This window comes from Grus americana, chromosome 15 (genome assembly GCF_028858705.1).
Source record: "Grus americana isolate bGruAme1 chromosome 15, bGruAme1.mat, whole genome shotgun sequence".
NCBI classification, from domain to species: domain Eukaryota; kingdom Metazoa; phylum Chordata; class Aves; order Gruiformes; family Gruidae; genus Grus; species Grus americana.
This window is the reverse complement of record NC_072866.1, coordinates 16,489,984-16,517,299: the sequence shown is the minus strand read 5'-3', so window position 1 is coordinate 16,517,299 and position 27,316 is coordinate 16,489,984. Positions and strand designations below refer to the sequence as shown.

General features: G+C 41.9%; 2 protein-coding genes across 8 annotated transcripts in view; one reads left to right on the top strand and one right to left on the bottom strand.

Moving 5' to 3' along the window:
* Positions 1-15,062, top strand: part of VPS35L (VPS35 endosomal protein sorting factor like) — a 55,901-nt gene extending 40,839 nt beyond the window's left edge. For all 4 annotated transcript variants that reach the window (XM_054843594.1, XM_054843593.1, XM_054843595.1 and 1 more), the window contains 5 exons: positions 3,728-3,867; positions 5,793-5,958; positions 7,586-7,704; positions 13,619-13,765; positions 14,313-15,062. In XM_054843594.1, the coding sequence (XP_054699569.1) occupies positions 3,728-3,867; positions 5,793-5,958; positions 7,586-7,704; positions 13,619-13,765; positions 14,313-14,411 (671 nt within the window). In that variant the 3' untranslated portion in view covers positions 14,412-15,062. The remainder of the gene's footprint in view (positions 1-3,727; positions 3,868-5,792; positions 5,959-7,585; positions 7,705-13,618; positions 13,766-14,312) is intronic.
* An 87-nt stretch (positions 15,063-15,149) lies between these two features.
* On the bottom strand, positions 15,150-27,295 carry KNOP1 (lysine rich nucleolar protein 1). Of its 4 annotated transcripts, XM_054843600.1 has the most exons (8): positions 26,914-26,928; positions 26,651-26,816; positions 24,772-26,185; positions 21,073-21,141; positions 20,490-20,567; positions 18,002-18,483; positions 17,282-17,451; positions 15,150-17,059 (listed from the first exon to the last, which is right to left on the bottom strand). In XM_054843600.1, the coding sequence occupies exons 3-6, from the start codon at positions 26,182-26,184 to the stop codon at positions 18,172-18,174; spliced, it is 1,872 nt and encodes a 623-aa protein (XP_054699575.1). In that variant the 5' UTR covers position 26,185; positions 26,651-26,816; positions 26,914-26,928; the 3' UTR covers positions 15,150-17,059; positions 17,282-17,451; positions 18,002-18,171. The 4 variants fall into 4 exon arrangements, with proteins under 4 accessions (XP_054699575.1, XP_054699576.1, XP_054699572.1 ...); XM_054843601.1 differs by lacking the exon at positions 17,282-17,451; XM_054843597.1 differs by lacking the exons at positions 26,651-26,816; positions 26,914-26,928 and adding an exon at positions 27,237-27,295 and having other exon boundaries at positions 15,150-17,451.
* Positions 27,296-27,316: the final 21 nt, after the last annotated feature.

Here is a 27,316-nt window from a genome sequence, read left to right as displayed (position 1 = left end):
AACATAGTATGCTGCAGTTCACCAAGCAGCAGCGCATTCATTTCCTTATGTCATCTTTGTTACTTCAAATAATTCTTTGTAGTTTCTGGACTGGAATTGATGCGTAGAGGGTTTTAAGACATATAATTTTCAGTAGAACAATAGCTCAAGGGAAAAACACATTTCAACAACGTGGCAAAACTCTCACAGTGACTCACCAAGGTGAGGAGAAGGAATACCAAATGTTTGCAATGCTTGGTCGTCAAAACAGTAATGCATTAATTAACAACAAGAAAAAAAGGGGGGGTGCACGCGCAACAAAAACCCCACGCTTGCTTCCCATTAATTTTTTTGCACTGGAGTACAAGGCTTCATTAAATTTCCAGCATCTGTTGGATGTGGTAGCAGAATCTTCAGAGCATTAAAATATGTTTGACAGCATCGTAGGACACGAAGGTGATGTGGAATGCAAAGACTGCATCTGGTCCCTGGTTTTGTCCTTTGGGTGGGCTTAGCTGTGTGTCACTGTATCCGTGATTAAAAATAGTTTGTGTAGGTATGTCAAACTCACTCCCTTTTGCTCTTTGAAGGTGGATTTAAGGAGCTTAATTGTTTTCCCGTCTCTAATGGCTTTGCCCCTCCTTGGTTTTTTGCCAAGATGCAGCAAATACAATTTAAGCTAAATTTTTATATGTAGAGAGATTGCTGTATAGAAATCTATGGAGGTGCATATATTTGTGTTTGTATATAATTAAATGTATGTGTGTGCGTACCATCATGAATATTGACAATAACAAGACATTCAACACCAATTTCACTTGCTTTTTCTGTAGGAGAGTATCAGTGGAAGTGCTGACTTGGATAGCCAAGACTGCTAGTTTTCATAGCCTGAAGGTCAGCATGTATGTATGCTTGGGGGGAAAGATTTATTGGATTATGGTCAACCAAAATGAAGGAGCTGCTGTGAAAGGATCTGTTTAGTGAAGCATGAAGTATGTCATCTTCGGAGCACTGCACAAGATATTAACAGCGGTCTGGGAAGACTTTATCATGATGATTTGTTGCAATGCGCAGGCTGCTCTCCCCTTATCCAACTTAACAGTGGCTCACTTCAGAAGCAGTATCGTACTTTAGGCAGATAAGAAAATAGCATCCTTCACCAGAAGAAGCCTTTTTTATCTTTTTTTTTTAATCAAGAGCATAACATCGTCATGGTTATTGGTGCTTTTTAAGTGGTTCCTTATACCTTTTGGAAGCCAGGAAAAGCGGGTGTATGGTTTTCTCTTGAAACGTGTCTACAGTAACGGCATTGTAAATTGACTTTTAAAAGATACAGGGAAAGCACTGTCGCATAACCTCATAACTAGTGTAATTCAGAATTAAGTACCGATGCTTATTTCATACCTAAGAAAGCAGTCAGCACTTCTGTGGCAACCTATTTAGTGAACTTTTCTTCGAAACTCGGAGCATGCGATGCATACTCTGACACCTCTCTACAAGTGAACAGGCGGGTAGTGTTTGGAGGACTGTTAGTTTTCCACAAACTCTCTAATAAAACCTTTGCATTAATGTGACTGTATTTTTGCTTCTTAGGCAGCACATACACCTGGGGTGAATGTGCTTGTAGTGTTCCAGCATAAGAACCGTTTTGTGGTTAGCACAGATAGGCTGAACTCGTAGCAAAATGAACGTACTTTCCTTTGCCAGTACTTCTGGATGTACCATGGTAAAATATTCTAAGTATTCTCTTTAATGGAAAATGCAATTACCTGCTTTTATGCTCTGTTGGCTTTTTTGGTTTGCCCTGTTGCCTTGTGCAAGGGGCAGGGGGAACAAGGCAAGGAAGAAGAATTAGAAGTGTGGGGGTCTCCCCGGCATGCTGAGACAGCCAGAGGGGAAGGCAGCGCTCGTGTGCAGCGACGGTGGGAGGTCGAGAAGCATAAATCGAATCAAATGGCAGTTATTCATAGCCAGGAGAAGAGGTGTTGGGTTTGTGCTCAGGCAGCAGCTCAGCAGAGAATGTCTAGGGCTGTGATCGCTGGGAGAGCGGGCAGCGAATGAAGGTGAGGTGCTCTGCAGCTCTTCTCTTTCGCTGCGGAGGCTGATGGCTGCATAGGTGGTTCCTGTCCCGTTACGAAATCACATCAGAAGGCAGGAGTGTTCTCTGCCCAGCCATGGGCACTTGGGCATGCAGACTGTTTTCTGAGACACGCTTTTCATTTGTCTGGTCACATGTTTTGATTATATGGTGATGTGGGGCATGCACTTTTTTTTTTTCCTGCTGAGACAACTGTGGAAGTGACAGCAATTGATTTACTTGTGCTAGAATTAACATCTGCTGTTGCTTTCCTTCCTCTAATAAAGCTCAGAGAAAGATTACTTACCTTCCTTTGGGTTGGCTATGTAAACTTATATGTTGTTTGAAATAAATAAAACCATTTTTCACCTCAAAATAAATGTGCAGAATAAAAGAAGTATGACATTTGACTAAAGGGGTCTGTGTTCTAAGCGCTGAAAAGTTCAGAGGGGCTTGAGCATTCGTGTGCTGAAAAGAAATAAGAGTCAGAAGAATTACAGTTTTTCCAAAGCACATGTTTCCCTGGTATTCCTCATAAGCTTAAATTAGATATCAGTTGGTACTATATTTAGCAAATTTGCTTGGAGTCTCATGTGCTCAAATGAATTTTTCCAGAGCAAGCTGCACTCCTGGAAATGTTCGTGCATGCCTTCAGTGGTATCTCCGTCCCAGCCCTGTAACACCTCTTGGCTTTCACCAAGAATTCTCTTTTTCTCTTTGCTAAAATTTGATTTCATAGCCTCGGTCTCTGTTCCTGTAAAATAAAGATACAGTATTAATTCCGAAGGATGCTTTGAAGTATATGGCTAAACAACTTGAATGGGCTTTGGATACTTGGATATTTTGAAACGTAGCCAAGAAAATGCAAAAGAATGTTGCTGTCGGAATTTTTTGTGAACTCTTAACATATATAGGGAGGTCTTCTAGGGTAAGAGGGAAAATACTGTTGGTTTTAATTTGTGAATATTAACTTAGTAAACTGAGGAATAGATGTTCTAGTGGGGTGTTTTGTTTTGGTTTTGTAGGATTAGAGTCATAATAAAGAGTTACAAAAAGCCTCTTAATAGCTATTTTGCCAAGGCCATAATGGTGGATGGTTTCTGTAATTCCTGTGTTGTGATTCTTTGAAAGAATCACTTTATCTAGGTAACCAGCAATACCCCAGGTTCTGGTACTGTATTAGTAGTTTACTTTTTGTGACTGTAAATACTTAGAGAAATGAAGCTGTCCATACTTCCCGATAACTGTAACAGCCTTTTGCGAATGAATTAGTGAACAAGTTAGCATGGTCTAACACGCCTTTCCCCCTCTTTGGATTCCCCGTTGTCCTGGCATAAGCATTTCTTTAGATAAGTCAATTTTGAATTGTGTGCTTTTTAAATTTTTTATTGTATGTGCAAGATACTTGAAACAATGGTGTCCTCTTATTAAGCAAAGGAGAAGAATTATAATCTCAGAAGGTCTCGAGTGATGTGGGAACTTCTTTTCAAAAAACAGCATCACTTGAATTACTGCAGATTTTGACTGCCGAGTCTGGAGTTTCTTTGCAGTTAAGCGTACGTTCATTTTCTGTGGTCTCTTTGAAACAAACTGGAAGCAATCATTGGATCACAGGCATGACTGCCAGCGCAGTTGGAGTGATAACACAGCAACTATATTTTTATTTTGTAGCTGATGCTTTTTTCAAAGCTGCGGTGAGCCTTGTTCCTGAAGTGCCAAAAATGATCAGTGTAGATGGAAAGATGCGACCTTCTGATGCCTTCCTCCTGGAATTCCTTTGTAACTTTTTTTCCACGTTATTAGTTGTTCCGGTAAGTTGTGTGTATATGAATAGCGCGTAGGTTAGTAGATATTTTGAGTTTCCTGTTTAAAAATTTAGAGTAGACTGGGCTTTTGGGAGTGGGAGATGGGAGATGCAGTGGTTAGTTTTCCACAAACAAGCTGATTTATTCATTGGCTGCAAAACACTCACCCCAGAGCAAAACGGGGAGGCAGGACAATTGTTCGGAGGTGGAGGTACGGCGTTAATGTCGCCTGGCTCAGTAGCACCTTGCGCTTAACTGGATTTGGGGTAGAGTGAAATCTCACCATCGTTTAACTGTGTAAACATCCTTTACTGTTCTAACAGATTCTTGCAGAAAAGCGGTATTTTAGCTGAGCGCTCATAAAATGTAATACCTGAGGAGAGGAAGAATGTAGAGCTCTAGTTTCTATTAGTTTCGCTTAGTTTCTTTGTTATAGGTTGCCTAATCTTTTGACTGAAAACAGTCATTAGGAGATGTGTATAGCGCAACCTTCCTCTTCTGATTAATATTTCACAAAATAAATACCATTCTACACCCTTCCAATTTTTAACCAATTGTCAAGTTTAAGTAGAGTTACCTATGTAATTTTCCTTCCTATGTATTCAGCTGTAGCTAAAAGATGAGGAAAAATTGTAAACCAATCTGGAAGACCTGAGATAAAAGTTCTCTAGCCAAGGTATTTTGCTGACCTTGGAGAAGAAAGCCAGGCCTCGTGACTCTCAAGATGTCACTGCACTGGAAATGTAACACTTGAAGATGTTACCTCCCTCTGTTCACAGCTCTGACCCTCTCTGAGAAGATGCTTCTTTCCCAGCAAGAGTTGGCTCAGTATAATGGCATGGTTTAAAAAAAAAAAAAAAAAAAAGGAAAAAAAGAGGAAAAAGAAAAAGTGTGAGGTTTATTCATTTTTCTCGGGGAAAGTAGGTTGTTCCTCCTCACTGGAACATTCCCTACGGCTTCTCCTTCCTTTTTTTCTTTGACTGCATGTTTGGTGAAGCAGCACACGGCACAGCGCTGTCCAAACCCTCCTAATTGGAGCGGTGTATTCTCCTTTTTCTGACGGAAGGGGAAGGGGTCTCCCAAGCCACACACGGCCGGCAGCGTGGAGGTGCTGTGTGCTTATAAGGAAGGCTGTTTCAGAGCAGGATGCGCCTCAGAGAAATTACTCTAATACACCATCAACAGGAGGGAGAGCCAGCCTCTCCGACTCAGTGATGGAGGAGGACTTGCAATGAAATAACCGGCATTCAGAAATTACCTTCCATAATTTTTTCTCCTATTTACAGGAAACGTGATCAGAAGGAAATGTCCCCAGTGGGCTGTCATTTGTCCTGCATACGTTGCCATCGTTGCACCAACTGCCAGCTTGAAATAAGCTGGGTGCAGTACTGAAACTGCTTGCAGAAATTCATAGCTTATGTAAAGCAGTTGCCTTTTTAATTCTGTTCCTTTCATATTAAAAGATTATTGATTGTCTGTAACTTTGACTTACCAGTGTAGGTGTTCTTCTGAAACTCATAATTATATGAGTAATATACTTGTTTCCATAGCTTGCTGACATTATTTTAATAAAAAAAATCCTACCCAGTATATTTAATTTTGGAGGCTTAGCTGTTAAGAAGCTGACAATTAATTTTGTACTACTCCCCTGTGACTAGAAGACAAAGCATTTCAGAGCTTGTCTGTGAGCTTATCAAGTTTATGATTATGGGTCAAATGGGCATTTTAGAATGAAACTGGAACAAAATTTTAAAAGGATTTGCAGGAAACACACTTCAGAAAAGTAGTTGTCAGCTTTAATTAAATTGTAGTTTTTGCTTTTACAGGGCTAATATTGTGACTCTCAACCCCTGAATGACCACAAATAATCCCATTTTTGGTTTGGGGTGGTTTTGGTGTGGTTTCTGACTTACCTCTCTTCTCTTCTGTAGGACCATCCAGAGCAAGGAGTGTTGTTTCTTGTGCGAGGATTACTAAATGTGATCCAGGATTATACTTGGGAGGATAACAGCGATGACAAAGTCAGGATTTATACTAATGTTTTGCATCTGCTGTCTGCAATGACTCAGGAAGCATATATCTACCATGTAGATAAAGGTAATACAGAAGGGTGGCTCTGGATCCTTGCAATTTGTAGTATTGTGCTATCACTGTACCTAGTTAACGAAGGTCAGTGGTAGTTAATCTTATAGAATGGATTCTTTTCCCGCACACATCCAGATATTGTAACTTAAAATAATCCTGGGAGGTGGCTGCCACACAGATGTACAGTCTGTTCTTTAAAGTGAACCTGTGCAGAGTGGTTTACTTTGTTCCTGGTGGTGGTGATGCAAATACTTAGAACTGTGAACTTTTCAAGTAAATATTAGAACTTTTTACGCGTGGAGGGTTTTCTTTTAGTCTGAAATATCAACTTGACTTATACCTATCGTTGGTGTTTCATTCACCTTTATTAACAACTCCAGTTTTCAGAATGTAATGCCTAGTCTTCATTATTTAAATGATGTACTTGCTGCTTTGAAGGCAGGCTTTCAGTTTTGGAAATTGGGGTGGTTGGTTACAACAATCTTCAGAGTAGCTAGAAAAAAATTCTAAAGATTTTGCATTTTATAAAATGGCTGTAGTCTTTTTGTAGTAATATTTTGATTGCTCTAAAATTTGAGTGTTTGCCTTCTGATCATAGAGAGGTTGCTAAATTAAGGTAGAGTACTAATCAAATCTTCTAAAGCATACTGGCAAGACTAGTTAGTCTGAGAGGCCAAGCTAGTTTGGCTTTTTCTTTTAGTTGCACAGGGCTTTCACAAAGAAGCAGGCTGGAATGTATTCTGCGGTTCTGGTGAATAGTATGTCAGAGTTACCAGCCGTAACAGGAATATCTCTTGCAGTTAGCAGCACATAAAATAGTTGTCAGTTAAACTACTACTCCATAGTAAATCTGTTGTTCAAATTCTGTAAGGAAATGTGGTTTAGCTGCTTTTCATTCCATTTTTTATATGACCAAAATAACTGCATAATGCCAAGATGAGAAATTTAAATTAATTAGATTTCAGTGGAGAGGAGCATGGGAACATAAATTAGTAATTTTTCCCCTGTAGCTGGATGATGTTTTTTTCTAGATGGACCATGTACCTTGAGCTACTTAAAATGAAGTTTACTTGGGAACAGGGGATGACCTTTTATCTTATGTGCTCTCTGATTTACCCAGAGTACACTTAAACTTACACATTTCTTGTAACTTCTTAGTAAAACATTATAAATAAATGAGGCCAAAACACATGTTTAAAATCACAATTATATAAGCTCTAAAAACTTTCAAGAGTGCTCTCCCTCCAAAAAATCCTTCAAGGGCTTTGAAAGTGAAAATATACTTTCTGAATTTTTCTCTGTGACTTTGAGATAATCAAGGTTTTAAGAAAAAAAAAAACCAAACACCACAGTTTCCTTTGAAAATCTTGTTGTTTTCACTAATTTTTGAACCTGGCTGCATCCAGGAATACAGGACTTTAACACAGAAGATTCTTTTCAGTATTTTGTTCCTAAAATCAAGAGGACGTGGTAGGCAACCAAGTGGTAGGCGCTTAGACAAGGTGGTTCTGTTTGTGTTTCATGGAGGAGGGTCATTTTATAACTTCCAAATCTGAGCTGCTATAAATAGCTGGTGTTTTCAGTGGCAAACAAATGCATAGCTCTTTAACCAGACCTAAGCTTGAATTCATCTCTGCAGTTGATTCCAATGATACCCTGTATGGTGGAGACTCCAAGTTCCTGGCTGAAATTAATAAACTGTGTGAAACAGTGATAGCACAGATCCTGGATCATCTGAAAACCCTTGGAAAAGAAGAGGTATGTTCTTACTCAGCTTGATTCAATGCAAAACCAAAATTACTTTTGAGTTAAATAAACAGACCACCTTCTTCACCACGCATTGGTCTTTTAGAAAAAAGCTCCAGGAACCTTACAAAGAGAGGAAATTAGGTAATTGTACTTGTTTAAAAAGTGAGTCAATCACGTAGGCAGGCTTGTGGTGGAAAGACCTAACAATGCGAAAGAGATCATGTAGCAATTACAATACATTTTTAAGATGCAGGCTAAAGTTACCTGCTTAGCTGTTTGCTGTACACGGACAGTCTGATAGGACCAGCGAGCAGGAGAGAGCAGCTGCTCTGGTACACTCTGCGGTACGGCTCGTGGCAGTGCACCAAAGGATGCGATTCCGCTGCAGTACAGAATGAGGATTGCAGAGCAGCACAGGGAGGTTAGAGTCAGCTTTCAGTGAACCGGCTTGAGTCATGGTGTAGTCTGGTTATGGAAATACGATGCTCAGGGTGGGATAACTTTTTTTTCTTATGAGAGTCTGTTTGCCGATAATGAGCTCCATGATGCTGGTATTGCAATTATTGGCCTAAGCTAGGGAATTGGAGACAGTGCCAGTCCCTCCTTTGATTGCAGTATTGTTATGCCTAAAATCTGGTCCATGTCAGTCCTTCCTGTTGTTTCCTCCTGGCTGTTGCCTTTCTTTCTCTGTAAATAAACTGTATTTTCTTGCAAGCGAAGTTAACAGTAGCCTGAAATGTCCAGTTCTGTAATGGGCAAAGTGAGAATTCACAGTCTGTTACTGGGTAAAATACAGTGGAAACCACTTCGAATTTGTAAAAGTTTTGTATCCCAGACGCTAGGATGAAGTCACTAGAGTGGTGTGGAGGGAGGGAAAAGGTGTTTTGGCTTTACCTTGGTTTTAGTACAGGGTTATATTTGTTCAATATGAAATAAAGAAAACTCTAGGTGGCTTATTGGATTTCTTGATTGGAGTTCAGAGGCTCTGAGAGATCAAATATAGCTTAATGGCTTGTATGTGAAAGGCAGGTGAGTGAAGTTGTTTTCAGTATTACTGAAATAATGAGAACTTACTGTTCTGCTACTGTACCTGTTTCTGAGACTGAACCCTCCACGACTTCCCCATCACCCCTTACTAAACAGCTGTATAACGATAGACGTCTTGTGGCTTGTAGGCTGAAACGGGAGGGCAGGGGATGATTAATTTGCTGGAGGTTTTTAGATAGCCTGTTTGCACAGTAGCCTGTAGTGTTTGCTAATACATAATGTGTTAAGTGACACATAGTGGGAGGATGCTGTGCTAAGTTTAGCCTTTTCTCTGCTTTTGCTATCCTGTTTATCCTTCCTTGAGCAATTGTAGAGATGAGATGAATAAATCCTTTGCTCAAATGCCTCTACATCATTGTACACATCACCACAGTGAATAGTGGTTCTTTTTCAGAACAGTAATAGCAGAAAACAACCATTCTTGCACAGCTAAGAATGTCCAAGCAGGTACTTGAAGGACATTTTTAAGAGTTTTCAGGACTGTGGGTTGTGTATTGAGGATTTTTTGCATCTGACCCCTATATGGAGTATGTGGGTGGGAATGTTTGTGTAGGGCTTGAAATCTGTGGTTTCCGAAAGGCTTTTTTCCCTCTGCTTTCCAGCTTAATACTTTGAGTAATGAGATCCTGTGTTATTTCACTGAAGCAGTTGTGGCATAGAAAACTAGATTTAAAGCTAAGCAGGTCCTTGCCCTGCCTTTGCCTCTGCGACCTTGGATTTACTCCTCTGTCCGTCCTTATTTACAAAGAGGGAGAGCACTTCCTTTGCTGCTTTGAGTAAGAGTCCTTGAGAGATTTAGATAAAAATTGTTTTGTAAGAACGAATAGTTTTTTTGAGGAAGCTCTTGTTGCTTAGCAAAGAGATGACGAGAATATTGTCAGAGACCTCCGTTTGGGCTAAAGTCGAACCGATCATAAGATTGCTGTGGTATTTGGATTGCTTCAGTGTTGGTGACCTTTTATTATTCATCTGCTTGGCTGCTCATTTAAATGAACAAGACTCTGATGAGTCTATGTTTTTATTGGTTCATTTCCTTTAAAACCTATAAAGGAAAATTATTTTTTTTCCGACAATAAAATGCTTTCACCAAAGTGGCAATTTGGAAGAGAACAATGCATCTTATGTTAACACAGCGTGGTCTTTTTGCAGTATTAGAGAATGCTTCATTTATGTTACAGTATTTGAATGGAAATTTTCAGTTCTGGGCAGTTCTGGGACGTTCAAGCTGTTTCTGGTCATGAGATCACGTATCGGTGAGTCCCCCCTGCCTTTGTGTGGGCAGAAGACTGATCTTGTGCTCCAGGTTTCTTAGAAATGTAAATAACTTGCCTCTTGCTACTCAGTGATAGATGCCCAGATGGAGTATGTTTTACTCAAACACCACTTTTGATCCAAAAGATGAAGAGCATGTTGTTGTGTCCTTGGCAGGGCCATGTTAGGATGGCAGTCTTCTCGTGTACCATATGACAGATACTGGACTTTTTGTAGGAAGTATCAAAAATAGAGCAGTGGAAAGCAATTCCTGGGTACACTCTTGAGACCTCTTCTTTCAACACAACTGATTTTTAATTTAATATAAACTTATAAAAACTTCGGTTGATTTCACCTGTGTTTTGAATACTGAACTACAAGCAGTGGGACATAGTTCTGTTTGTGTGCAGGTGTGTTTTAAATTGAGAAGAGGTTGCTCATCCTGAAGGATTTTGTGTCATTGGCCAAGACTTTCTAAAGGTGGTTAAAAGTTTCGTTCCTCTTTGGGAGAAGGGAGGCAAGGGAATTTACCTGCTGTAGTGTCCGTAACTCACTCCCAGATTAATCCTTTTAGTACACCATTGTCTCTGGCACGCTGGCAGAGTTTAAAGACTAGAAATAGTTTGATCTGGAACATTGTTTCTGCATGTTAGTGAGGTACTTGGTAAGTGGTGGAAACCAGAATAAATTAATGGCTTACAGCAGGATTACTGAGTATGGCTTTGGAAAGTACGGTCTGGTCCTCCATGAGCCACAAGTTCCACGTGGAGCACGTCTTTGGTGGATTAATTTTCTAACAGAAATCTCAAGGTGTCCTTACTGTTGACATGGATGTCTGGCAAGAGTCACTGAAAGACAGGAATGAATATTTGAATTGCTAGCCAGAATTTTGTGACATACAAAGTTACGTGGTCCGTTGTATGAAAGATCCTGTTGGTTTTTCCTGTTACGCTGTGTGAAATTTGGACGTTGCTCTGGGTTTTGGTGGAGGGGCTAGGACACAAGGGGGCTGCATTCTAGGATGATGTAGTTTGTTCTTTGTTTCATTGTCATCAGCATTATTCCAACGATTATGGAAAATGCGCTGCCTAGAAGGTTGGCAGCTCTTTTCGGTTTGGGAATTGCTGGTCCCATGACGTACGTGGCTGCCAAATAGCTGAGCTGTTGCTTTCTTCTTGCTGCCTGCGAATACCTCGTGCGAGTTGGAGTGCCACCCACAATTCACACTCAGTTCTGGCGGCAGGCTTGGCAGCGTGCTGGCACAGATGCCTCCCTTGGGTTGGAGGCCAGTGCCACGTTACACAAACATTCCTGTTCATCGTGTGAAGCCTTGTCTGACTCTTCTTCATTTTCAGACGTGGTGGCGTTTCCTGCGTACCCGAGCCTGCCTCTCTCTTTGCTTTGCACTGTGTAACTGATGAGTAGATGCCAAAATCCTGTCTGTTATACCTACCCCAAGACAATGAGAGTTAGTGTGCATCTCTCTCTTCCAGCTTTTTAATGTGTTTCTAGATACTTTTTGAAGTATGTTTCATATTAGTCAAAATGTCATCCTTATTTTAAGGAATGGATTTTATATTTGCATTGATAGTGCCTGGAAAACCTCGCTGGTTGATATTCAGACTGGAGTACTGCTGCTTTTGCATTCTGCCTGCTAATTTAACTGTCCCACTTCTCGTGAGGAAACCTCCAAGCACTTCCCAGGAACCTCTCTGAAGTTTGTATTCAGCAGAAGACACACTGGCATTAGATGGTCAATGGGAAAAAAAAAAAATAACCGTAGCGCCTTATTGTGCTCATGCCGGACATGTGGTGATGTGGCAGGTGGAAGGCTGTGTGCCTTGTGAATCATGCAGCGAAACACCGACTGGCTGGCTGTGTCCTGTACCTGGTTTTCCCTGAAGGGCGTTAGTCCTACAAGAGAAACGCTACAGTGATATTTAAGCATTGAAGCATAACTGCCTTTCCCTTTTTTTGTCTTTGGGAGTTGTATTTCTGCTCTTTGCGTTACTACTACCAGACCAGACTGATCAATTGTATTTCTCTGTCTGGTAGGGAGAAGAGTCCAGCGCTCCCAAGCGATGGTTGTAGTGTTAGCCTATCAACAGGTTTTGGAGCTGCTGGGGTGGAAATTGCTAACGCAGATAACTGTTATGGGAAGAGCTGTCGCCTTGGTAGTTTCATGTAATTAATTTAGTGCTTAGGGAACTTCTCCTGGGGCCTTGGGCAGCTCTGGGTGTTGCATATGCATGCGTGTGCGTGTGCACGCAGTTTCTGATGTGCCAGATTTGTTCTGCATGTACAGCTCTGCTGTGTGGGTCACGCGCGCTCAGTAGCAGCCTGATGCTTCTCGTCTGGAGCATGCCGTGTCCTCCCGTCTAGTTAGCCAGCTCTTTAATGGCATGGCTTTCTCCTTTTCCGTATTCATCTGGAGGACTGATAGCTCAGCGTGTGCCATTTCTTTGATTAATAGCATCTGACCTCTTCTGCGGGCAGCGAGAAAGGAAATTAATTTACTTTCGGTCCCGTAGGCAAGGGCAGAGGCTGCGTGGTATCGTGTCAGGAGAGCGCCGGTCGCAGGGATCGCTGCACCCCTCTTACCGGAGGAACGAGGCAGAGGTCGGGGTAACTTCGTGTCTCTGTATTAGCCACCCTGACGTGTATTGAACTGAGAGGGCTGAAGGGAAGTATTAAGTTCATTAATCGAGGTGCTCAGCTGACAGTTTTGTTTTAATTACTCTGCTGCTGGTTTCTGTGTGAGACAGAGCTGTGCTTTTATCAGTGGTCTTTCTTGAGCAAAAAACAAAGGACAGCTGCAGCAAAGCAGTACAAATGAGTACGTCTCAGATGATTCCAATGATTTGTCCCTTTAGTCTTTTAAAACTGATTTTGTAGAAATAGGCAGACTCTAAAATAGCGTTTTAATTACTTCTGTTTTCCACTCACCCCAAATCAGGGTGGTAGCACCTTGCAGGCTTAGCACAGGATTGTCTGTGCCGCAGAACTCCTCTGCAGAGGCTGAAGGGCAGGGTGCACCTCCGTGGTGCATCCCATGAAGCAGGGGTCCTCCTCAGGGTCCCTCCTCAGCAATTTTAGGGAAAGTAGCTGCAAATATGGTGCAAATATGTTGGTATCACCAACGTTTCAGTGAAAGAATAGCAGAGAAAAAATGTCTTTGGTTAAATAAATAAAAGTAGAACAGACTGCTGGAAAAAGCCTGAAGTTGCATTAATCTCAATTGATGATCGTGGTCTCTCTAAACATAGACAGTCATGGGGATATAAGCGCGAGGCTGGTGGGAGGGTGATTTCCATGCAATTGTAGGGAGTCTCGAGTTAAAAATGTGTCACAGCTACACGCTGCTGTGCCAAAGTGGTATGAGGTGTAGGAGGAGTCTTGTGTAATCACTTTGACAGCAACTGAGGTTGATTCATGGTCACTACTTGTTGCATTTTGAACGGAGCATGGAAGCTCTGCTGTATTGTTGTGTCTGTAACTAATGCTGTGTGTTACACAACAAGTACCTGCCCCTTGCACGTGTAAGAGTTCAGAGAACCCAGAGAGGTTACGCTGGATATTTTGGGATGACTGTGTGGTAATTCAGGAATTTTTTTTTTCATTATAGACCCTAAAGCGACAGAGCCAGCTGGCACTCTACTTCTTTAACACTATTTTAGCTCATGGGGATCTACGAAACAACAAACTAAACCAGCTTTCGGTCAACCTCTGGAATCTTGCTCAGAAACATGGCTTTGCTGACACCAAGACTATGGTAAGGAAACAGTTAACGCAGGCAAATCTTAGTTCTTAAGATCTTTTTCAACTCCTCATTTGGGAAAAGGTAACATTTTCTTGATCTGAATAAACCTAATTCTTTTTACAAGTTGCTCTCTTAAAAAAATTTAAATAAGCTTAAAAAAAACCCAGCTGATTTTTAAAATGCTTCTTAATGAATTAAGCAGCTTCTCTTCTTTCTAGCACTTTTAAATGTATTTCACACATTAAAGAACTTGGAAATGTTGGGTGCTGTAACTTTTTTTTCAGTACAGAAAGCTATCTTTAAGAGAAATACAGCATTTTTATTTGCTGGAGGAACTGCATGGTGCAAGCTTGGAAAGCGGGCGTTCCAGGGCCTTTAAGAAAGAGCTACGTGGGAGTGAGCTCTGGAGTAGGAAATGCAAGTGCTCCTGTAGCCAGTGACATTTAGGGAAAATCATGAGTCTCTACTAAACACCTTCACGTGGATTAAATGGTGGCCTTTGAAATGACAAAAGACAAAGACACTGAAAATCTCAAGATACCTTTCTTTTCATACCCAGGTGAAAACGCTGGAATACATCAAGAGGCGAAGCAAGCACCCTGACACGAGCCACTTCACAGACCTGGCCCTGCGGCTCCCGCTGCAGTCCAGGACCTGATGAACGCCTTTGCCCAGGAGTCGGCTCTGCCAGGCAGCGCGTACCGACGCCAAAACTCCTGGATCTAGACTTTGACTGGAGGAGTTCAGTGTATTTTTATTTTACTTAGTGTGACAAGTTTACTTGCACACAGGTAAAACTGTTCTGTGCAATAATTTAATCTGAATTTCTGTTTCCAGTTTTACCACTATATTCTTGTTTTACATGCTGATTTAGATTCAGAAAAGGGTATTTTGAACCTCTGTGGTTGCAAAAGCCTTTCCAAATCTAACCTGTTGTCACTTTAGCAACAAAGGAAGAAGATAATCTGCACGGATCAATTCACAGCCTCCACACTTCACCCCACTTGCGGAATAGTCTTTGTCCTGCATAGAAAGCAGTATTTCAGTATGCTGCTAAGTCGTCTTTCTGCTGTGGGATGCTGCCAACACTTGTTTGGTCAGTTCCAGGAAAAAAGAAGAATGGCCAGGGTGGTACTGTTCTGATTTCTACAATACATTTTCATGTCTATGCTTTCATTCTAGCTCAGTGGTGTTTTGTAAAATGGAAGGAATCTTTAAGTGCTGTCTGCAAAGGAAAATGGAAATGTATGCAAAGTACTCTATATTCGCAAAGTACACTGTATCACTGAATAAAACAATTTGCAGTTCATGTGTTTGTTCTGGGGGTTTCTTTGCGTATACAAACGTATCACCTTACCCTTGTGGAATTTAGTTACAGGTACTGCTGCTACACCTAATAAATTTCACTCTCACCACTTCTGTCCCACAGTAAGGAACCCTGTTGGGACCTTGCATCTATTGCTGCTTTTGCTTAGTGGTAAGTATTTTAATAAGCTAAATCCTTATATGGATATTAAGATATATTTTTTGCATAAAAATGTTTTATTTTGTTAAGGCTAAACAAGTAATCAGTTTCGCTAGAACCATATATTTACGGAGTTAGCAAGCTGATGATAAATACCACCCGAATTATTAAACCATTCTTGTGGCATGTTTTTCATCTCCTCAGTGGTTACTGAAGCAGGGTACATCTAAGGTATGTAATTTGTGTTAAAGTTGTAAAGAACTGAAGTAGGACCCTTGGGTCCTGGTACAGACTACGTCTGTAAGCTGAGTAAAATTGTAGGAATACAAAGTAATTATGAAGTGGTACCAACTTGATACAGAACCTTTCCAACCTGTAGTCCATAGCTACTTTAATTATACAGACTTTCCTTAAATAATTCTGTATAAAGCTCACATAGATAATGAAATGATAGTACTGCATGTGTTATCATGTCCCACTTTAATTTAGCTTTCCTTCCTGCAGCTGCGGAGAACAACTCTCAGCAGCATGTAGATGATTCTTCCTGTTGGAAACATAAACCATGGTCTGAGTAAGTGGGATTAAACTTGGCTCCCTAAACCGCCCAGTGGGTCACACTGAGCGGCTCTGGGGGGCAGAAATTGCCCTCTGGGGGCAAATGTACCGCTCTCAGCCCAGGGGGGGGTTGTTGCAGGTCCTGTACCACAGAAACTCTTACAGCAGCCTCACAAGCACCCCAACTGTTCCTCTTCCCCTTCCAGGCACCACGTTTTGCCTGTTGTCTTTTGAGCACAGTGTAACTTTGGTTTCCTTATTGATGCAAGACTGCCATGAGAAATGCTTTCAAATGTTTTACTACTGTTTTTATTAGTGCAAATATAGCTCGATGACAGGCAGCAAGCTCTGGTTAGTTACCAGGAGCAAACTCTAAACATCTACCTTAGAACCTAACATAATCACTCTAATTAGCTGCTTTTGGCTTACTTCCATGTTAGAGCAAAATTAATTTTACTTAAAGCACTCTACTTATTATAGACCTTCTCTTTCTTCTGTATATAGCAACTATATGGGCCAGACCAAGTTTGGCTGCTTGAAAAAAGCTGACAGGTTTTTTTTCCCCAGCTACATATCTGTTTTTCAAACTATGAGATTTTCCCGTGCACAGTATTGCCATGAGCAAGGCGCCAGCCATCCACAAAGCTGCAGTCGAGCCACGCGCTGGTATACACGATGCAATTCTAGATGGGAGAGTCCTTACCCAAAGGCAAGGCTGGGACCAGTACCACCTTCTGCACCTTCATCAGTGCCAGTGCAAGACCAGTCACTACCCAGCCTAGGCTGGCTCTGCAGCAGAAAGCTGTACAGGCTGTCCCTCTCCTCCTAAATGAAGTTGCTAGTTGACATTTTCCTCTGTTTCCTTTACTTTAACTCATTTTTTTTGGCAGGCAAATAGCCAAGGGCCTAAATTCAGCATTTGTCTTAAATCAGAAGAGAACAGAGAACCTCCACTACCTGAATTTAAGTAAAGCAACAGTTGAAGCCAGTCGCTGAGCTTTGAGAGCACTGGTGCAAAACCGACTCACCCCGAGGTACTGGTGGTTTAAATGGCACTTTAAAGGAGATGGTTTCCTCAAAGACAAGTTCAGATTCTGCAGGAAGTGGTTCAGCATCTCCCTCTTCCCAGGTATGGGAATGGCTTCATGGCAACCCCCAACGCCAGAGCCTCTGCGTAACTGTCACTTCCCGCCAGGAGTTACCCAGTTGGAGCCAGCTGTTGTGCTGCTGAGCGCATGTTCTGCTGGAGGCAGCTGCTCTCGGGGAGGGCGGTCCACTGGAAAAGACTATCATGGAAAGAGAGGTTGCTTTAAAAGAGCAAGAAGCGTAGAGGATCAGTTGGCGTGATCTTATCAAAAAGGATAGGGAATTCGGCAGCAAAACTCTGAGCTGGGTAAGGAGAGGTAGGAACCTAATTCTGGGGGGCCGGGGTTCCCCTGCAAGTCGGCCACTGTGCCACCACAGCAGGTGCGGGCACCAGGTTCTGCCGAAGAACCAGAGCTGCTTACCACTGTCTGCCATAACAGGTGGCACAGCCAGCAGCAACAGATGTGATGAGTTTTCTGTGTCTTTGTGTAACTCCAAGCAGGAGACCGACAGACTGCTTTGGCCCCTTGAATTCTGAGCATGACATACACAAATGCAGTCTCCTATTTTGTACTGTGAAAGTGCAGGTTGTCTGAAAATCCAAAGGTTAGAAATTTCATTCAGATGGATGTATAATGAACCCAATAAGCACATTATTAAAATAACCTTGCTTTCTATAATTTAGGAAGTCTAGCTCCATATATTTGGTGCCGATATCCAGAAAGCCTTTACCTTCATTTACAGGTAACAGCTGCTGCTTGAAAATCCAACTGCCAGAGCATAGTTAAAATATACAGGATGTTCAATACTATTCATTATTATAATGAAGATGCTAATATTTAAGAAACTACTTTCTGAGTTAAAAGTCTCCCCTCATCAAATTTGTAGGCATACCAGTAGTGTTTTTTCAACGTAAAATGCCATCACTTTGTACCACTCACTGAGTGTAAAAATGTGAAGATTTTACAGAACACTAAAATCCTTTTGAATCACTAAGATGTAGCTAAAAATAAGTTTGTGAAATCATTTTAAAAAAATTACGAAGTTTCAACTTTTTGCAGGCATTGCCCACATACCTTCAATCTCTGAAGGAGGCTGTCTCTTGCCTTGTACAAAACATAGTAAAGGTTTCAAAAACTTACTGTTTAGCTGAAGTGAGGATCCAGCTCCACAGAATCTGGTGTACGCAGTTGAAAACTTGTACTAAAAGTGCCTCATAAATTTCTGAAACATTTTGTATTTTATTTCAAGTAAAAAGATGTGAAAAGAAATTTGCCTGTTGAATTTTCATTCCTTTTATTACTTCAGAGTTTTAATCTTCAAATTTTATAGACCTAGATGTGTATTTGTCTATGTATACTTTTTTGTTGGCAGCAGGTTGAAATCCAAGACCAATTCCTCTATGTTGCTTCAAGTCCATTGCTTTATCAAATTCCATCTTCAGAGCCTGCTGTAACTTCTCCTCCCCTTCCCTGTTGAGAGCCATGTTCGGTTTGTTTGTAGTTGCTGAGAGATTTTGGATGGGCACAGAGCCCTTTTTAAAGCCACCCATCAGTCTAAAAAACTTCATTTGTTCCTCAGAACTTTGAAAAGCAGCTGTACTCCACTGGCCAAACTTTGCATCCTGCAAAGCAAAACAAGGTTAACGCTAAAATTAAGTAATACCAAGACCGAGGAAGACAATTTCTGGCTGCCCACTGCGGGAACAGAAGCAGCTACAAGAAGCTGACAGGGTTGACAAAGCTGGGAGTGAGACGGTGTTCAAGGTGGCTCATACGCTTTAAGTATATTTGTGTTCTCATCCCACTGACTACCAGTAATGGTGCAAAACCGAGGGCACACCCTTATCCAACAGGACTAAATACAGTAGTACTCTTCCAGCCTCCCCCTCTCGCCATTTGCACTGCGCCTTTCACTGTGTTCTCTGAACTAGTTCACTCCTTCAGGATTTTTCTTTTGTCTGCAGCTAAGTAATGTCCGAGTAAAATCAAAATTCAACCGTCTGTGGATAACCCAAACTACATTGTATGATTTATAAAGTTTATGAACTTTTGGCTTACCTAAGTAAGAACAGGCTTCATTATCTAAGGATCTTAACTAACTCCTGAGCTGTAGCTAGGAGCTATGAAGTCATTTCTAACTATTTTTGGCAGGACTGCTACTCCCAATTTTTTCTTTAAAATGGACGGTGATATTAAATGGAAGAATGTTTGATCATTAATTAAATAGACTGAGCTGGCTACATCAAAGGAAAAAAAATGTGAATTTAGTGGTGTGTTTATGTAAGCCTGAAATCCTTCCAACTGAACAGTTGCAGCTTGCATGAAACAGTCATTCTCCACTAGACAGCCAACACGACACACAGCATGCTACACAATATTGCAGGCAAGCTGTAGCAGGTTTTTTTAAGTTAAAAAAGCCACAAGGCTGGAGCTTCATTCACTATCACAGACCAGAATACCTGCTGTTAAAAGAAAGCCATCCATAATAGGTTTTTTACCGTGCTCAAAGACACGTTGCTGTATAAGCCAGGTCTGTGATGCCTGCGCACATACATGTCTATCTATGTCCTCCCTTTGGAATGGGAGACATCTGCACAGATGCAAAAATCATTACGGCTTGTCAAACCCAGTAATTTTTTTTTTTAAGTGAATTGCTGGCAGGCACTATGTGTAGCTTTTGCTGCAGCATTTCCTGCTCACTCTTTGTGAAGCTGATGGATTAGTTTTCATAGCTTCTATTCTTCTGCCTACTACTAAACAGAGACAGATCAGCACCGGAGAACAGAGTTCCCCTGCCAAGGATGTCCTTTTTTCAATGACTTCAGAGACTATTACATAGTTGCAGTTCCAGAGCTATTGCAGTCTGCCTCCCACTATGTAAAAACCTACCGGAGCTGTTTCTGGCATTTGTTTGAGGTATATTCCAACTTTCTAGGCATACTGGCAGTCTTGCGAAACAACTAAGAATGCGGAATTACTAGCAAAGCTTTCTCTCCTCCTGAATCTTCTCACCCCTGCCAAACGCTACTGCAGCAGTTTCCACAGCCTGACTGTAAACCTGTCAGGAGGCAGGCTGAGCAGGACGCAACAGCAAAGGATAGAGAATCATCTCCCAAAGAGGTGGAGGAAAGCTGTAGGAGTTAGGAGAGGATGGACTATTGCATACACTTGTTGGCAGTTGTCACCCCTTTTACCCTTCCATGTGCACCCATTTCTGAACGTCTGCAAAGTCTTCAGACAACAATTCAGATACAATTCAGTGACCGCATAACCCACAGCCTAGAATGACTTATATTTCACAGCAAACAGAAAATGCTTCTGTCGCAATTTGTTGTGGCTCATTCTCCAGAGGAACCACAGAAAATGTTGCTTTTGAGGACTGATGATGGGAATCAGAGCTCTGTACAATGCCAGCTGCTGCTGGAGTTCACCGGTCTGCTCCCAGGCTCTCCTGGGACTGTACTAACTTGTGCTATATACCATGACCTTACGTTTACAGCCAGAAAGAAGACTGTTTGTGCCAAGCCATGTACCTGAGCCACATACAAAAAAAGAGTGCAGTGCTTTTTTCAGGAACTTGCTCTGGGACACGGTATTCCATTAGATCAAAGTCTAAGTTCATACATACCTGTTCCACTTTGGGACTGAAAACTTTAGTTTTGCCAGATTCTCTATCAATTTCTTCTTGCAGAGCCTGCCGCCTCACCTAGCATGCAGAAAAAACAGCACAAGACACTATCTTCTGTGTGTTAAATGACAGTTAATTTAATTCACAATGAAAAGATAAGGGAAGAATAAAATAATTATATTCAGAATTTTGCAAGGATAAGTAGAGTTGAGTTGCATGTGATCCTTTCACACACTCAGCACCAGAACTGTGATTTTTCTAGTGGTATTTTAAATGAACCTTTTGCTTTATCAGATATGTTTAATCTTCTACCTGCAGGTAACAGCTACACTGAAACTGCCAACTTTGATGAGAGGCAAAGAAACCTGTATTTAACCTAATAAGCTACTTAGAAGCTTCCAACATTGTTTGGAGCTGCATATTTTGGACTTAACCCGTGGAAGGTAAAGCACACTTTAAGCAGAAGTCTATTTAGGGAAATCTTGGCATAGACAAGCAACAAAGCAGGTGTTTTGTTACAAATTCTAGGCGTACATTAAATGCTGACTTGCTTTAAATCTTACACAATTAAGACAAAGCATACCTTGTCTATGTTAACTTCATCACAGTTTCCTTTTTTTTCCTGCACAATAGTTACATCATCCACATGTTCCTGTAAAACAGAAAAAAGAGTGTATGAATATTTTTATCCATTCTGGTCAATTAGAATTTACACAGCTCTGACCACAAAAATAGTAAAACACTAAGCAATACAGTAGTACTGGTCTGAGGCACGAAGAAAGTCAGATATAAGCTGAAAAAGCCAATTAAACCTGCGTATTTCTATGGAGATACCTTCTCCCCAAGGAAGAGATCCTTTCTTTAACAAAGAGGAAATGGGATTTTTTTTTTTTTAAATTCACACATTAAAATGGACCTGCCAACATCACTGGCACATACAGTAAAATTTGCAGAGAGCATTACTTCAAATAAAGCCATTTCATAAAAGTTTAAATTTATACTTGAAATAAGGGACAGAAAAAGTGGAAAAAACTAATTAAAAAATTGGTGGTAAGGTAATAGCCCAGGACAAGCTTGAGGCATGTTGATCCCACTAGCTACTTCAAAAAAGCTCAAACCAAACCCCAAACAATGGAGAGGCAGCTGCACTGCACTCCGTCTTGTACAAGTGCAGAGTAGATGATGGTCTCCAAGGAGCTTCCAGGCTGGAAAGAGCCCAGGGAGAGGCGCGACACGTACATAAAGTGTCTCCTACAATGGCAGCAAACGACACGTTAGTTCCACACTCGAGATCGAGGATGATGTGAGGAGACGGAGCAGCCACGGCAGGAACGGGTGGGCAGGACGGCAGGAGGTGAATCAGCAGCAGAGCCCACCAGCGGCCACGTACTGGTAACTCTTCCACTGGTGCGGCCCTTCAGCAGGTTTTGCTCCCATTGACTGGTGTTTCCAGATCATTGCCCTCAGCCTTTCTTTTCTAAATTCATAATAAGGATAAGATTTTCGGGCATCCAGTGTAACAGGATAAGTAATAAGTCCAGGATAGTGGTAAATTAGAGCCATAAGCTTTAGACCAGCTGGGAAAAGGTGGCCAAAGGGAAGATCTATTGATACAGCTAATGTAATAATCCAAGCATGAAACAGCCAGGGAACACTAAGACAAGGAAAAGATTTGTAACATACTTCTGTCAGTGGAAGCTGCTGTTACTTTTTTGAGGGTTTACAGTTTTATATAAAGCCATGAATGATCTACTTCGTTTTCCAAAGCTAACTTTTATACATTGATTTCATACGCACACTAGTACATGCACCATTAAAAATTTGAGAACACTGCAATAACGAGAGCTCATTCTAGATGGCCTGGTACTGTCTTTTCAGAGCTATTAGAAGCAGCAGGAAAACTTGTTGCAGGATTCTGCAAACAGCTGCAACATACTTTTTTTTTTTTTAGCTGGAAGTTTAAGTGGCAGACAAGGAAGGAGGAAGGGTGCAGGCAAGGAAGGAGGAAGGGTGCATCCCCATCTGAAAGGCTACTGCATGGCAAAACCCACCCCCTCTCTGGAGGTGTGCCAGTCTTCCCCCTGAGAAGACTTCGTGGAAAGGGAGCACATCCACATGGTAGGACTATGCTATCTGCAGGCAAACAATTTCAGAGAAGTTAACTGAGTCCTCGCTCCTCCTCACTCTGCCCAAGTTGGCTGTAACGGCATCCAATGGGAAAACCATCACTCACTGCTATTAAGTGGGTTATTGCTCCACATTGCCTTTAAAAACTTACCCTTCTGCTTGCTGCAAAGCCCAACAGAGGATTTTTCAAGGCATGCAGCAGTGTGTGTGACACTGTAGACTAGAAAATGGTTCATGACTACGGCACAGCTCGATGCAAGACCAGCGTTACGAGCCATTTATTACAGCAGTGTCTTCTGGCCTGGCAGGAACTAGATTTCTCTAGAACTAATTTACCCAGACTTCTCAACGTTCAGGAGAATTTCTCCAAAGTACTTTTTATTATTAAAGGACAGAGCTGAATATGTAAAAAAGAGAAACAAAACACTCATCACCCTACACCCTTCTGCTCAATTGTTTGCAAGGTATTTGCCATGTTTTCTACAGTAATCGGTCGTGCAAGTGTACTTGTCATTGTTAGCCTTATCTTGCCTCCACAGAATGTGAGCAGCTGCAAGAATCCAAATAACGCCTAACAGCCCCAGAAAGGCAATGTCAATTGAATTAGAAAATATATCCCAGCAATAAAACCACCTTGTCCTCTGAAAGGTCAAAAGGAGAAACCCAAGTAAAAAGCCCCAAGCACCTGCTCACCTAATGACTGATAAGCATACACGCTCCCAACACAAACCCTTGTGGAAAAAGCCCGTGTCTGGGTCTCCGCGAAGGCTGAAGAACCTGCTCACAGAAATCTATATTTAATTACTAGCACTAGACCCCAGAAAGCTGCCAGGTTTCCACAGAGCATGAAGAAACTGCATGTATGCGTGCATAACAAAGCAAAGCACACTAGGAAGCGTGCTTGAGGCAGCTTGTGCTCTGGCCCGCTCTAGCCCTGGTTTCCAAAAGTCTTCCACAATGCTTTAACTAGTGCTTGACTTTCAAACAAGCCAAGCATTCAAACTTGATAAAAAACAACTGGCGAGCAGTTTCCCGTTACCTATGAAAATAAAACCAAGCTCCTAATGACTTGCAATGAGCTGTTTTTAAAGTTGTTTATGCAGCTAAAAAACCAGATAGATACCCATTGAATTCCTGAGCATCTCGCAGCTTAATTCCCAATGTTAACAACAGAGGTTAGACATGTAGGTACTAACTTTAGGCACTTAAAGAGCTTTAAAATATGACCCTAATCAGATAAAAAAAGAAGAAAGTTAAAAAGTTAAAGCAATAAAACCATATCTTAATAGTCTAATTTTTGAAAAAAAAAAATCAAAGAAGAAATCTCTGTATTTCAAATCTGTCATCAGTTCCTCTCCGTGCTTGTTCCGCCCCAGAGATGGCAGCACTGCAAGGTTCTGGGATGGGATTCCCTTTAACAGTCAGTCTGGATACAATTCCAGTTACCTTCAGTTGTAATTTGCACAGCTCTTGTATCTCTGTTTATTTTCTTGCATAGATTTATTATTTTAAAGACTTTGTGTTTAGGCTGTTCTCTAGTGTTTTTCTATAAGCATTTATACATCAGTGCTGTAGGCCTAGTCTACACTTGGCATTCTTAGGATTTTCTCTCAAGTTTTGTCCAAGTTACACAACAGGTTTTGGCTAAATTTTCCCCTTGTTTCCAAAACTACGGAATTCCAGCACCAAAAGCAGGAGGAAAAGTCAAACGCACACGGTTAGATGCACTCATGCTGCCAGGTTTACCAACCGGCTCAGGTTAATTGTCAGGGTATTAAAATCCTATTTTATAGGAGTGTTGGCACTTTGCTAAGAGCAACTGAAAGAGGGGTGGAAGAACATTAATGACTCTGCGTACGAGTTTTCTTTTTGTGCCAATACTTGCTGTTAGTTGTAATATTTACATTTTCACAACTGAAAGACTGGGTGACTACAGCAGCAGGCATTAAAAAATCCTTCCCTGTGTTTCACAATGATTAGGTGCTGAAATCAGTAGATGAGCTGATTCTGCTCCTCAAAACCCAGAGGAGGCCCCTAAAATGTTCCCTGAGGGGCGGAACAGGCCGAACAGCCTGCAAAACAGGGCACTGTCTACCTAAAAGCTCTCAGGTCCTTAGCAGGAGGGTGCAGAGACACCCTCTTCTTTAGAACTTACCGGTGCCTCATCTCCCATGTCTTCTCTTTTGATCTTCTTCTTTTTTGTATTTGCTTTTGAACCTGTTTTTTCAGCAAAGTCCTCTGGTACTTCTTTTTTTCTTTTTTTCCTTTTTCTGTCACAGAGCATATGATTACTATTGCATAATACTCCATCTACAATGTCCCCTGTGACACATTTGGCTCGCTGCATTTTGCCCTCTTTGCTCTTTTTATTGCTTTCTAGCAGCGTTGTGTTTTGGCTTTTAGATACGCTGTCATTGCTTAAGAAAACTTCCGAGTATGTTGTTTCCTCCTCCTCTTTCTGAATCTTCTTTTTCTTTTTCTTCTTGATTACTTCACTATTATCCTTGATAGTCTTCCTGCATGTTTTTCCAGAAATCTCTTCTTCCTCAGACTCGACTTCTTGCTGTGCTGGGAGATGCTGATCAGGAACTCTGTGACTGTAGTCTTGATCATCTTCACATACTAAGGAAGAAACATCTTTGCTTTTCTTCTTCTTCCTCTTGGTCTCTCTGACACTTCCCGAGTTAGTAGTGTCCTCTTCCCCTCTATCTGTGAAAGCAACTTCCTGGGAATTCTTTCTTTGCCTTTTTCCGAAGTCACGTAATGCAATGGGACTGTCGGGAACTGCAGAGGTGTTGTCCTGATTATCTGCTAGTGGTAAAATGGAGTCAGACTTATCTTTCTTTTTCTTCCTCTTCTTTCTTCTCACATAACTCTCCCCATCATTCTGGATAATATCTGTTCCATGGGTTTCATCAGTAAAAGCTGCTTCTTGTGAAATGTATTTGTGTGGTTTTTTACGAACTTTTTCAGACTGTTTATGTTCACTGTCCTGGATGTCCTCCAGTGAAAAAACGTCTGTCTTCTTTTTTTTCTTAGTTACTTCACCAGCCAATTCCAAATTCAAAGCAGTATTCTTTCTGCTTTTTTTAAGGGCACATTCATTTTCCTTAGCACCATCTGTATGATGATTTGAAAGCTCCACATCACTACTCTGATTATTCTCCAACGATAAGGAGGAATGACATTGGGCTTTTTTTTTCTTCTTTTTGAGAATTTTAATTTGATCCTCTGCTTTTTCTTCAGGTTCTGAATCCAGATGGCCTTCTACACTCATGAAGCTTTCTGAATGTGCTTCTTTCAGTAATTCAGAGTCAACTTTATTTTTCTTGTTTTTCTTCTTCTTCTTTTTCTTCAGTTCTAATTGGTCTAAACATTCATCTTCTTTTAAATTTTCCTTTTTCCTTACCTTTGTTTTCGTCTCAAGCTGGTCATCATCCTCAGTTTTAATGACAGATTGAACATCTTTCTCAACTTTAATAACAGTCTGGCTCCCACTACTTTTCACCTTCTTCTTCTTCTGTATAGGTTCCTCATGAACTTCCTTTCTCTTTTTCTTTATTATCATTCTAAAAAATGAAATGAAGATGTTAGTGCACTACTTCAACAAGGTGACGCACGTCCTAGTCTATTTGGTCTTCCTTTTTTCTGAAACCATTCCCATTCTCTCATTGTCCCTGGCACTTTTTTTCCAATTTCACAGTCTGCGTTCCGTGATGGAGGGAACCAGAACTGCGGGCAGCACTGAAAACACAGTCTGCTGGAGAGGTCAAGGGGGGATTTTTTTGTCTTGTTCTTTAGCGCTGTCCTAGTTAGTCTGTAACTTTGTCTTTCTGACAACACGACATTTTCACTGAAATATTTACTCTCTAAAAAGCTCTCCTAAATGACAAAACATATTCATATATATAAATCGGTAAGTACAGTAAAGGTGGTTTTCCACATATGTATGACTTCTCACTTGCCCAACACTGAGCTTCACTTTATTGCCCACTTAGCGTTACAAGATCCTCTCCAGGCCCTTTAGTTATTACCTTGATTTTTCTCCTGCTTCCAATTCCTCCTCCTCCTCCCTCAGGACACTGGTGCCCCTGGGCGGGTTACAGCGGAGAAGCCTTCGGCACCCACCTGGTGACACTCCCTGCCTTTGCTGAGAAACCCATTTATTCCTGCGTGGTTTCCCTCCTTTTAAAAAATATCCTGTGGATGAGTTACCGGTTAAGCGCCTCAGTAAGGCACCCTGTCAAAACCCTTTACAGCCCACCGAAGCGTACCGCGATACACCTGCGGCTGTTACCTGCCGGCACGTCAGGGCTTCCAAACCAAGGCGGCAGATGCGTGACCACCGGCCCCTGCCAGTCCCTGCTCCGCGGGAGCCGGGCTGCGGGCCCAGGCCTGCCCCGGCCAACCCCTGCGCCCTAGGACGGCGCCGGACCCGCCGACTGGACCCGGGCCCAGGGGACCCACCCAGCTCCACGCAGGGAGGCGGAGGAGGGGGTCACCCCCTCATGCCGCTCCCCTTCTGCCCCCGTCGGCGAACGCCCGCCCGACTCGCGGCTTCCCCCCCCCCCAGCCCGGGGTCGCCCCGGAGCCCCCTCAGGCCGCCCCGCCGCCGCTTACCTGCCGCGGCCCACGTGCAGCTCCCGCCGCCCCGCCGACCCGGAAGGGGAACGCGGCCGCGCCCGCCCCGCGACGGGGCC

Bases quoted from the DNA above. Each gene is read 5' to 3' on its own strand.
- KNOP1 (XM_054843597.1), bottom strand. From the start codon at position 26,184: ATGATAATAAAGAAAAAGAGAAAGGAAGTTCATGAGGAACCTATACAG. The intron at 20,568-21,072 runs GTATGCTTTGTC...TCTGCATGCTAG, and splicing joins ATGAAGTTAACATAGACAAG to GTGAGGCGGCAGGCTCTGCA. The intron at 18,484-20,489 runs GTATGTATGAAC...TTTGCTTTGCAG, and splicing joins TCAGTCCCAAAGTGGAACAG to GATGCAAAGTTTGGCCAGTG.